The following is an 11,731-nucleotide window of genomic DNA, read 5'->3' as shown; positions in this document are numbered from 1 at the left end:
AACAACTTATGAATATGAGGATCAGAGTTATTTCTGAATTCAGTATAGTTTTTACTTGAATTCTTATATGATCGTTTTTTTTTTTTTAAGTTTGGGAAATTTCACATTAATCATACGAAATGGAATTGTATAAAACCCAATTATATTCAAGGTTTTTGAACTTCTGTATTTATGATTTTTCTATTATTTGACATGTATAACAAACTAGAAAGAAAAAAGAAAGAAGCTGAATGAGCTAATCAGGAAAGCTGGCTCTGTCCTAGGCTGAAAACTGGACACCCTGGAGATGGTGGTGCAAAGGCAGATGGTGGAATAAATGGAGAGGATCATGGACAATAGCAAACACCCCGTCCATTCCACACTGGCCAAACAGAAGAGCTTCTTCTCCAGTAGATTACGGCAGCTTCGCTATAACACAGAAAGGTACAAGAAGTCATTCTTGCCCACTGCTATCCGACTCTACAATGAGACAACAACAAGATTAGGGAGCTAAGTGGTCATTAGAGATGATGGACGTGTCTATGGGTTGTTGCTGTTTTTTTTTGTTTTCTTTTGCATACCCAACTACTACACTGCATATTGCACAACAATTTTTACACAGGGTCAATACACATTCTTACACACCCACTGCCACTTTACCTGTGACTTTACTTATGACTGCTGTACATTTTTATACACACACTACCACAAATGCTCATCACACATGTCTAATGTACAGACTCAGATCTGCCAACCTGTTATATATTTCATACAATTAATCTGTACAGGAATCTTAGTCTGATAACCTGGAGAGCTATTTATTCTGTAGATTCTTTATTGTCATTGCACAGGGTACAACGAAATTGAGTGTCCCTCCTAATGGTGCAGAAGAATAAAATAAAGGGAGTAAGGGATAACACAAATATAACAGGATATAAATATTAACATAAATGATCAGATCTGTTCAGTTAAGATAGTAAAGCAGCTAAGATATTGCACTTAACATATTGCACATTTGAACAGTGTGATCCAACAAGATTTATACATTTTAAATATAACAATAGAAATTAAAATAAAACTAAGGTATTGCACATGACAGTATTGCACATTCATTTGTTGAATTGCTATTTTGTCTTATGTACAAGTTTTGCATTTGGGGATAAATAAATATGAAGTAAGAGTCTATAGATGTGAGTGTGTGTAGTGCAAATAGTGCAATAGTTCCCTCTTATTTGTGGCATATTGTGAGTTTATTGTGTATTTTTGAAATCTTGTGAACTGTAAAGTCTTAGTCCTCCCTGTTGCTCTTGTTTTTGTGTGGCTGTTGTGACACTAAATTTCCCCTTGGGGTAAATAAAGTTCTCTCTCTCTCTCTCTCTTTCTCTCTCTCTCTAAAAGACTAGAGGGGAAAACGGAAGGGAAAGGTGTTGGGAAAAAAGGTATGTTTTAAGTTTACTTTTTAAATTGGGAGAAGGGAGTGAATGAAGGTCATGAAAGTGATGAAGGTCCTGGGGGATGAGTTTCTATAGTTTGGGCACTAAAGGATCTTCTTCTTGCTTTAGCACCACCAGAAAACCAGAGCTGGTGAATGTGAGTCCCAGCAGGGCTGCAGTGTTGCAGCTGCTCGGAGAGATAAGGCGTGGGGACGTCAGGTAGTGCTTTGTAAATAAGAAATAAGACTTTATATTTAATTATTTGTGAAACAGACAGTCAGCTGTTGTGTAATGTGTGCTGAATGCTTTGTATGCGTAAGAACTTGAGGAAATTACACAGAAATTGCGCCACCATTAAAGAAGTGGTGGCTGTCTGTGAAATATTCACATAAGTAAATACTTATTTAGAAAACACTGAACACTTGTGATGTTAAATGTTATATCCATTAAAAAACGTTGACGTGTTTACGTTTATGTGTAATCATGCGCATATGTTTATGTTTCATCATGCGCATAATTGTGCAGTAGTGACCGCCTTGAACGCACCCGCGGCGCTTTAAAATGTGACGCAATCACGTTTGTCCAATCAGAGCAGAGCTTTCGCTTGCACTGAAGCGAGGCCTGGACTGTGAGGAACCGGGTGAAGAGCGATGAACTCTCTAGAACAAGCAGAAGGTATTAAAATGAAACATTTTAAATGACGCCACGTAAATGTGAAAGCACTTTGTCCACCTGCTGTCCACGTTTGACTGAAATGGTTTTATTTTGTGATGACACGGGAAAGTTAACCGCCGTTGTCGCGAGCTAATCCCACAGCTAGCCACAAGCTAATTTACCTAACTGATAAAAATCCAGATGTTGTTGTTGTCATGGAGACGGTTATGCGATATAATGTTAGCAGTGAATGTTGAGAATGTTAATTAATTCTAACATTGGTGTTTGTGTGGATTTGTAAGTCAGGGGTTGATTTAGAAACAATGCAACAGCAATGTTTTAATGTTACAGCATGACAGCATGGAGTGTGAGTGTGTTTGTTTGTTTATTTGTTTGTTTGTTTGTTGAAACACTGATGGATGAGGAATAAAACACTCCGTGTCGTGCTGTTCTAGGAAAATAATCAACGACTTTGTGGTGTGATGAAGCAGAGTTACTGCTGCCACTCTGAAGCTGATCATTCCTCTATTCCAACACACCCTGAAGTGTTTTATTCCTCTTACACCACAGTAACCTACCAGCGATTACAATTTAGAAAGTTAAGAATGATGATGTATTTTTTATCCGTTTATTGTTACATATAGTGATGTGGAACATAAAGTTTTAACTTGCGTTATAGCAGCTATAAACAGTCGTTCCCTCAATACCCTCGATTTTCTTTCTCGAAGTTAATAAGACAAAAAAAAGTGTAAACTCCTCCATCCTGAAGACTTAACCGCTGACACTGGAGACTCCTTCCATAAATGTGAAATGAACATCTCCTTAGACAAAAACATCACTTTAACTTTAACATTTTATTATTAGGCTTAGAATGTCTGTGGCGTACAAGTCGGTTACTATAGAAACGATAACGTATTAGAACAAGCGCATTAATACAAACTTGTGAAAATTAATCAACACCTTCTGACGAATCAGAATCCAGAATTTAGCAGCACTGTGGTGTAAAGGCATTACAAACAGTGTGTGTTACACTGGATATTAATAATGGAGGGAAAAAAAAATCAAAGTATCAATGCAGAACTTGCATCTTCCTTTCAGAGTCAAATGTAATTTTTGGATCATTGTGGTTGTAATATTTGTCCTTTTTACTTCCTGACATTTGTTCTAATGCAGCCATATAAATTTTTTTGACAATCTGCTAAAAACAGCCATAAAGTGCCTTTTTCAGATAAGATCTAGACAAAGAGAATCATGAAATATTTGATATATACAGCACTGTGCAAAAGTCTTAGGCACCCTATTATTTTTTTTTTGTACAAACTTTGTTACAGATTTTTATTTTATGATTCTACATTATTGATCCAGCACAAAATGAAATGTTACAGAAAAATGTTTGTATGTCAGTAAAGAAAGCAGCAGATTCCATAAGAGACACTTTTCAGATAAAACCATAATGAAGGCTGCTGGGTTTCGCTGCAGAAATAAGAAGCGAGTCGACAGTCAAAGTCTCCAGAAGAACTGTAGCTGCTTCTGCAAGATGCTCAGTAACACTTCCAGCTCATTTCCTTATAAAACTGCACACACTGCACCTCAGATACTGTTTTTTTTTTTTTTTTAAAGCAAAGGATCATCACACCAAATATTGACTTTGTTTCATTTATTACTGTTTACTGCTCTTTATAGTATTTTTTTAGATGTAGAAACATTTAATTTCTTTATTTTTAAGGTATCTTTGCTCTATAGCATTTCTTTGCATGTGCCTAAGACTTTTGCACAGTACTGTATGTTTTGTATATATAAAAATATTTCATATATATTAACTTTGATTCTAATAAAACTTTTTTTTTTTTTTTTTTTTTTTTAAATTTCCTCCTTTTTTGCTCCAGAACCATGGCGGATACACATTTGTGCACTCAACTACATATTTGCCTAAATAGTTGGATTATGCTCCTAAACTGCCTTTTGGGTTGTAGTAGGTGTGAGAAGCTCTGTAGGAACAGACTAAATAAATGATAAACATTCTTGCATCACATTATCAGGTTCCTGTCCTGTTCATATGTCAATCTCTACTTCTTCTTCTTCTTCTTGTAGATCTGAAGGCTTTCGAGAGGAGACTAACGGAGTATGTATCCTGTCTGCAGCCAGCTACAGGCCGGTGGCGAAGTGAGTCACGCCATCTTGTTTTAATTTTTAAATAATCCGTTTTTTTTTTTTTTTTTTTTACATCAGTTATGATGTGGAACAGGAAAGCTTCACTACTGGCATTTTCACTCTTTATTGCATATTACTGCTCCAGAATTATTGGCACCCTTTATTTAAAAAGTATTTTTAAAAAAATGGATCTAACAGGTTATGAAAAAATGTCCTTGTGGTGAATTTCATCACTCTCACATCTACTGTGTCCTGAAATCGGTCCATGGAGAAAGTTTTGCCTTTTCTAACCATCTTTCTCACTGTGCATGGGGCAAAACACACTTGTATCCTCTTTCAGTCGGGTCCACTACAGCTCCAGTCATTTTAAACTTCTTAATAATTATCATAACAGTGAATATGAGCATTTTTTAAAAGTATATGTATCTAGCTGTTGCCTGTCACACTTCTGTCTCATTTCACTTGTGTATCCTTTAATCCTGGCCTTTTTTTTTTTTTAAACCCCATCTTTATCAAGGGTGCCAATAATTTTGGAGCTGACTCTATTATCAGTATTGATTTTAAGATACAGGTGTCAAAGCGATTCCCAGCTCTCTTTTAGACACTTTAATAACCTTCGCCGTTTTGTTTTATTCCAGTGATTTTGATCGTGGTGTCAGTTTGCACAGCGACCGGAGCTTGGAACTGGTTAATAGACCCAGACACTCAAAAGGTGAGAACAAAGTTAAAGGTAACTTTAACGAGTTGAGATGTTAATCGTCTTATCCTCGCAGAGCTAAAGTCATTCCTTTCTCCTCCACAGGTGTCCTTCTTTTCGTCTTTATGGAATCATCCGTTTTTCACCATCAGCTGCATCACTCTCATCGGCTTGTTCTTCGCTGGAATACACAAACGCGTCGTCGCACCATCGATGTATCCTTATTCGATCAATGTTGCACGCCAACATTTAAACCTGAATTTGGTTTAAGGCATGAAAATAATATATATATGTTAATGCATAAAATTTAAATATTATATGCTACAGTGGAAAGGGCAGAGGTTTGTTCACAGATGAAACGAATCAGCAGTGGACAAATCCTAAATCCCAGTGAAAGCACCAATGCACTTGCCCGGTCCTAGTTGCCCAGAAGTCTAATTAACTCCCTCAAAAATGCAGCTATCATAATTTAACTAAAAAGTATAACAAGCTAATAATTATGTGAAAATAAGTGAGTAATTGAATCCCTGGAAGAGGTGAGTTTATGTAGTAGAAGTCTTCACCCTCACCTGATAACGTCCCTGCTGATGAAGCATCGTCTTTTCGGCTATGAGCTGTGGCGTTCTCTCCTCGCACGTAAAGAGTCTGTTGTTTGAGTCTGGTTCGTGTCTGCATGTTGTGCAGCACTGTACTGTAATTTGCCCAGTTTAGTTAGAGTCCATCAGTCCAGATTAATTAATCTACTGATTGTAATAAGCTCCACTCTTCTGGGAAGGATTTCTACTAGATTTTGGAGCGTGGCTGTGGGGATTTGTGTTCATTCAGCTACAAGAGCATTAGTGAGGTCAGGCGCTGATGTTGGGATGTCGAGGAGGTCTGGGGTTCAGTCGGTGTTCCAGTTCATCCCAAAGGTGTTCAGTGGGGTTGAGGTCAGGGCTCTGTGCAGGACACTCGAGTTCTTCCACTCCAACCTTCACACACCACGTCTTCTTGCAGCTCGCTTTGTGCACAGGGGCATTGTCACACCGGGAACAGGTTAAGTTTGAGCAAGGCCCACATATGCACGTCATGGTCAGGCGTCCATGTATACTTTCAGCCTTATAGTGTATGAACAACCTATAGTGTGTTTCATTTAAAAAATATATCAAATGAAAAGCTTTGTTGTAGCTGAGAACTGCTGCTGTAATCATAAAGGCACTGTTGCTCATAATAAACATCTTTTCAACTCGCTCAATAATGTTGAATACTGTTATTAGTAGAGTACACTATTATGGTGGAGTAATAATTTATAATCCTGATATATGGTGTCACCTAGAAGAACATGGCTTCTCCTTTGATTATTCAATGTTTCTTTCTCATGTCAAAGTTTTTCCTCGATTCTGTCACCTTTAGTTTGCTCACTGGGGATCTCAAGAGTCAAGTCAAGTGGAGTTTATTGTCATTTCAACTATATACAGCCAGTTAGTACATAGTGAAACGAAACAACGTTTCTCCAGGACCAAGGTGCTATATAAGACAAACACAGAACTACAAGGGACTACATAAATTTATACATAAAGTGCACAAGTGCAGACAGCACAAGACAGTACAGTGGCTACTGTGATAGACAATGGGCACAGTAAGTCCCAGTGCAGCGCCGACCAGTACACAGTTCTGTTTAAAGTGAATCTAGTGACAATAGTGCAAAGAGTACAAGAGTACAATACAAGTAGCTGAAATAGTGCAAACCTAAGAGTAGCAGCCTATGTACAGTATAATAAATATTGTTGCAGCATCATGTAATGTGCAAAACACTTGCAAAAAAAATTGCAAAGAGGATGGAGGATGCTCAGTTGTGTGTGTGTGTGTGTGTATATGTATGTGTGTGTTCTTTCAGTCCAGTTTCTGAGAGTTTAGGATCTGAATCTACATCTGGATTTCTGTAAAGCTGCTTTGTGACTTTGTCTATTCTTAATAGTGCTGTACAAATAGAATTGAATAGGAAGTAGAGTTTTACATTGTACTCTGGTGACCGTTAGATCAACAGCCTACTGAAACCAGCTTGTCCACTGGGCAGCTGTGAAGAAAAAAACTGGTAGCCCAGATACATGACCTGCCTGGGCTCACTGCATTCTTCTAAAGAGGTTTTAATGAAGAAGTAAATGACTGAGTTATTTCTAACAGCAGCTCCTTCATTCTTTCCTTCCTTCCTTGACTCTGACGCAGTATTGCTGCACGCTGCCGGACAGTGCTAGCAGAATACAACATGTCGTGTGATGATGTGAGTGATGGAACATCCATTGTTTTATCCTCCATAATTTTAAGAATGCATGATTTTTTTAAAATCATGATTGGTGTCTCTTTCTGCTTTGTTCTAGACGGGGAAACTTATCCTTAAGCCACGGCCTCACATCCAGTAGCTGATCTGGAGCTGAATGTTTTTTTGTTTGTTTTTTTTCCTCCCCCCACCCGGTTTTGTTTGAAGAATATGAATGCTACCGTTTTAAAAGCCTCCCCTGTACACACACACACACAGACACACACACACACACACACACACGTGCAGTTTTACTTTACATCATACATTAAGTGTCTGTATTTCTAATGCTGTTCTTTTATTGTGTACCCCGTGGGAATCGTTTGCTATTTTAAGCAAATGGCTTAACACTGTAATTATTAAATACACAGATCTCTTTAATTAGAGAACTTTATACATCTGAAAGAGACTCTGTTACGATCAGTAGGTTTTGTACCATAAATATCATTGTATAACTACACCTTTACAGATAAGAGTCTTTTAAATTGTAGATATGATTCCCTGAATTTGATTTTATGCATGTATACATTATTTAAGACCAGATGTGCTGCTTTGTTTTCTATATTTGTAGGTTTTGAAAGAATCTTTCTGATATCAATAATAAAATGGCTTCCTTTTTTGTGATAATGTTGTATACATCGAGTCAGAGTGAGTTCACCTCACAGCTCCATGGTTTGATCCTGAGCTCAGATTCTTCATGGGAAAATACCAGAAAAACTAAGTTCAGTTTTAATCCTTAAAAAATTATGTAACAAGGAGGGAAAACTTCTGTAAAACCATATTCAGAAATGTTCGAATAGATGTTCAAAACTGTAACATCTAATCAGCTACTTCCAAGAATTTCTAAAGAGTTTCTTATAAAATTACTAACGATACCTCAGTATGGTTTATATTTTTAGAACGAGAAAAGTATATTGTGACAATAATTTATCCCGATATTGATATTGTAAGTTCATATCACCCAGCCCTAGCATAAATATCTGGTTATATTTCATTATATTAAATTACCACAGTCATTAATCATTACAAATTTTCTTTATTCTATTCAGTCATATATTGTGTAAATTGGATAATATTATAATCTAAAATCAAGATAAGTCTCTCACACAGTCTCTCTCGTCCATTTTTTTCTGTGTAAAAACTCTAATTTCTAGTTTGTCAAGCTTTTAAAATAAGTTAAAATGTCCTTCAGTGTCCCTCTTTATGTTGATAAGGAAGACTTCTGATGTAAGATCTAGAGACTGAATAACCCGAGTGAGACGGAAGGAAGTCATGCAGCTCTCCTGAGAACTTCTTTAGCTGGTCAATATGGACATAACCTGCAGAGGAACCAAACAGGAAACACGTCATAACCCCAACCTCAGAAGAGATCCTAAATTCTAAACAAGTCCTGTTCTAGCTTTAAATACATATAAATCAGGTGTCGTTCTTTAATTAATAAAACACTGGGGAAAAATATTGTTGGGAAATTATTGTGCTACTAGATGAATGAAGCACTTTATGATGTACTCTTACAGGAAAATATGTTCCTTCACTTTCAGGGTGGTAACAGTAACTCTACTTGATTACAAAACCCTGTCGTTGATTAATTTCCTTTAACAGTACACCTCATCCCGTTTAATTCTTTACTTTTTAAAAATCGTGCTGTTTGATGTACATTAAACTGTATCACGTAGTAATGCGTAGTCTATCTGTGAACCCTAGGGACATCTTACATTCTGCTTTAATAGTCCTAATTATTGATGTAACATAATAAGTAAAATAAAGTAAGGAAAGATGCAAAAAATATATATGTATAATGCATTACCCTTATTGGCTATTGAAAAATGCCAGTGTGGCGTGTGCTATAACTTCTAATAGCCTTGTTGAAGTACTATAAAAGTACTCTATCTACTATAGAGTTCAGTTCTAACCTTCATCTGTATCCTGATCCAGATAAGCAGGTCCTTAACTATTATTAAATATTTCTGTATTAGATTTTAGGTAGAACCAAACAATGTAGGGTGTCTACCTTATACCAAGAAGCAAGGGTAGGGATTTCTACAACTCTGTGACCTGTGACTGCAATATGTAAACTTCATCTGATTAAACATGTGTTAATTAAATACCTGAAACCATATTGTTTACAGGATAGAGCTGCGCCTCACAACACACTGATTCATCTCTTGATGGAGAGGTGTTCATGCAGTTCTCCAGCCTGAGAAACACATTACCATCTAATTTAACATACTATACATCTGTGCAGAGGTGTACAGCTTAGTGTTGGTGTTTACTATCTTATGAAACACCTTCATTACATTATATTGAGTTGAACCAGTCAGGTAAAATAAGGGAAACTGCTAAATGTTGCCGTGAGATGGATCATAATTACAAAAACTATGATAAATATGATACCCAACTAAGAACGTCTTGCATACCTTGTCTTTCCTTTCTCTGACTGACTTCCTTTAGCATCACGCTGAATGTTCAAAATCTGCTCAGTGCCTTTATTTCCATGTGGCGTCTTTAATAAATGAGATGTGAGAGAAGATTTAAAGACAAACAATACTGATAAATAGAAAACATGCCATACAAAACAATATACTCACAGTCACTCCTAGCATCTCATCCTGCTCCCATATAAACCTTCCAATCCTGGCTTTCACCTCTAAACACAATCAGGCATAAAAACCGGTACAATAATAGCAGGTTACAATTTTCAAATCCTAAGGACTTTGCACTCGGCATCATTTTTTTCAAATCTCTAATCTCACACCTGACTAAAATCATGAGCTAACTGCCTGCTTTTCATGGGATTTGCTTTGGCTTTGTGTTGAAATTAATACTGCAAAGAAGTAATCTCCTTAATTCAGGACTTGGTGATCATTAACATAACTCAGCTCACCTCTCTGTACAGAAACAGGAGGCAGCAGATAATGACCAAGCGGCACAGATTTGGTGCTCCACCGCAGCCAACAATTGGACAGGTAGGCGCTGTGAAATACCGTGGCTCTGTCCGTCACATACTCATCACTCACATGGATCCTAAAATGAAATGTGCAGACTTTTTTAAATCACATTCGTCACAAGTGAACCTGTAGGACGTCCTACTACGTACTGCTTAGGCCTCCATGAATATACACTCAGTTTCCAGTTTATTAGGTACAACTGGCTAATAATGACATTCATCAGCCATCTGAGTTTCCACATGCTCTCCTTGTGTTTGTGTGGGTTTCTTCCGGGTTCTCCAGTTTCCTCCGACTGTCCAAAAAGCACGCAGGTAGGTGGATTAGCTGTGTTAAATTGCCTCTATCTCCCATTAACCCATCCAGTGTTAATTCTCTCACCTTGCAACCAGTGTTCCCGGGGTCGGCTCCGGATCCACCGCCCTGACCAGGATAAAGCACTTACTGAAGATGAATGAATGAATGAATGAATGAATGGTAGAGGCATATGTGAGGTGATAAATTGTGCATAGCATCAGATGGGCTGCAGGTAATAATACCTACATTATATACCTACAAAGTCACCTGTATGGAAGGTGTAAGTTTCCTGATAAAGTAAATGTCTATGAATGTCAGGTTCATACTGCTGTAGAAGGTAGACACCAACATACTGGCGTTGGATATAACCTAAATTTAGCATCTTAACCTCGAAAAAGCAATAATAAAGGTGTGAATGTGTGTATTTCTGTACAGGTGAGGCCTGTGAGTACCTTTTCGTGTCAGGACAGGAGGCGTCGTCGCTGAAAAGGTAATCAGCTGTTTTCCAGTCAGAGATAAAACCGCCCTGAGATACTGAAAAACATCACTTCTTTTCACTGTTTACACGTTTATACGTAATATATTTGGAAATATAACTAATGTAATATAATGGTGGATGTATCTGAACACGAATGAATATGCTAGCTAGCTTGCTAACTATATATGGATATGAAGAATGTTTTAGCTAACAGGCTAATCGCTCAAATAACTTACCCCAAAACCTGGGAATGTCTCTCTTTACACTCTCTGAGAACCAAGCTGTTTTGTTTTTAAACATATTTCTTTACTAAAATTTGTTTTCCAACCGTTGCTCAATCCTAAATAATTGGTTTTGGCTTTCAATATTTACTTCAGGTAAATCATTTTTAACGAACTGCTCATGCTAGCAGGCTTTTTTTTTTTTTTTTTTTCACAGACAGAAAGATGAAAAGTCAGCTTTAGGTAAATAAGTTCGTTATGATTTAAAACTAAAAGTCAGTGATCATGATAATAGTAATAAATAAATAAATAAATAAAAAGTAAACGAATAAATAATAATAAATTAATTTGAATATAGTCACAGGGATTATGCTCGTGCACTTAGTGAATTATTAACTTCCTTAAAAATGTAAACTGCAGTCATGAGAAATTTGTCTAATACACCTGGTGTACAAAGAGAAATGAGTTTAAACACCTTTTGTGATTTATATTCACTCTGTTTGTGATATTATATGTAGCCAGTGTTTAAATATATTGTTTTTTATTGTTTCCTGCCATGATGCATGAAATATATGTGTTC

General features: G+C 36.8%; 2 protein-coding genes across 5 annotated transcripts; one reads left to right on the top strand and one right to left on the bottom strand.

Moving 5' to 3' along the window:
- The first annotated feature begins 1,541 nt into the window (after positions 1-1,541).
- On the top strand, positions 1,542-7,837 carry cnep1r1 (CTD nuclear envelope phosphatase 1 regulatory subunit 1). Its single transcript, XM_034299723.2, has 7 exons — positions 1,542-1,631; positions 2,003-2,087; positions 4,158-4,229; positions 4,856-4,929; positions 5,020-5,129; positions 7,120-7,174; positions 7,272-7,837. Exons 2-7 carry the CDS (start codon positions 2,063-2,065, stop codon positions 7,311-7,313), a joined length of 378 nt encoding a protein of 125 aa, XP_034155614.1. The 5' UTR covers positions 1,542-1,631; positions 2,003-2,062; the 3' UTR covers positions 7,314-7,837.
- Positions 7,838-8,226: 389 nt separating this feature from the next.
- Positions 8,227-11,378, bottom strand: terb2 (telomere repeat binding bouquet formation protein 2). Of its 4 annotated transcripts, none has more exons than XM_026937712.3 (8): positions 11,167-11,378; positions 10,905-10,986; positions 10,537-10,599; positions 10,095-10,234; positions 9,799-9,857; positions 9,628-9,713; positions 9,319-9,407; positions 8,227-8,529 (listed from the first exon to the last, which is right to left on the bottom strand). In XM_026937712.3, exons 1-8 carry the CDS (start codon positions 11,228-11,230, stop codon positions 8,399-8,401), a joined length of 714 nt encoding a protein of 237 aa, XP_026793513.2. In that variant the 5' UTR covers positions 11,231-11,378; the 3' UTR covers positions 8,227-8,398. The 4 variants fall into 4 exon arrangements, with proteins under 4 accessions (XP_026793513.2, XP_053085595.1, XP_026793514.2 ...); XM_053229620.1 differs by lacking the exon at positions 11,167-11,378 and adding an exon at positions 10,308-10,450 and having other exon boundaries at positions 10,905-11,160; XM_026937713.3 differs by lacking the exon at positions 10,537-10,599 and having other exon boundaries at positions 11,167-11,377.
- Between the last annotated feature and the right edge of the window lie 353 nt (positions 11,379-11,731).

This window comes from Pangasianodon hypophthalmus, chromosome 25 (assembly GCF_027358585.1).
Source record: "Pangasianodon hypophthalmus isolate fPanHyp1 chromosome 25, fPanHyp1.pri, whole genome shotgun sequence".
In the NCBI taxonomy this organism is placed as follows: Eukaryota; Metazoa; Chordata; class Actinopteri; order Siluriformes; family Pangasiidae; genus Pangasianodon; species Pangasianodon hypophthalmus.
This window is presented reverse-complemented; position numbering and strand designations above follow the sequence as displayed.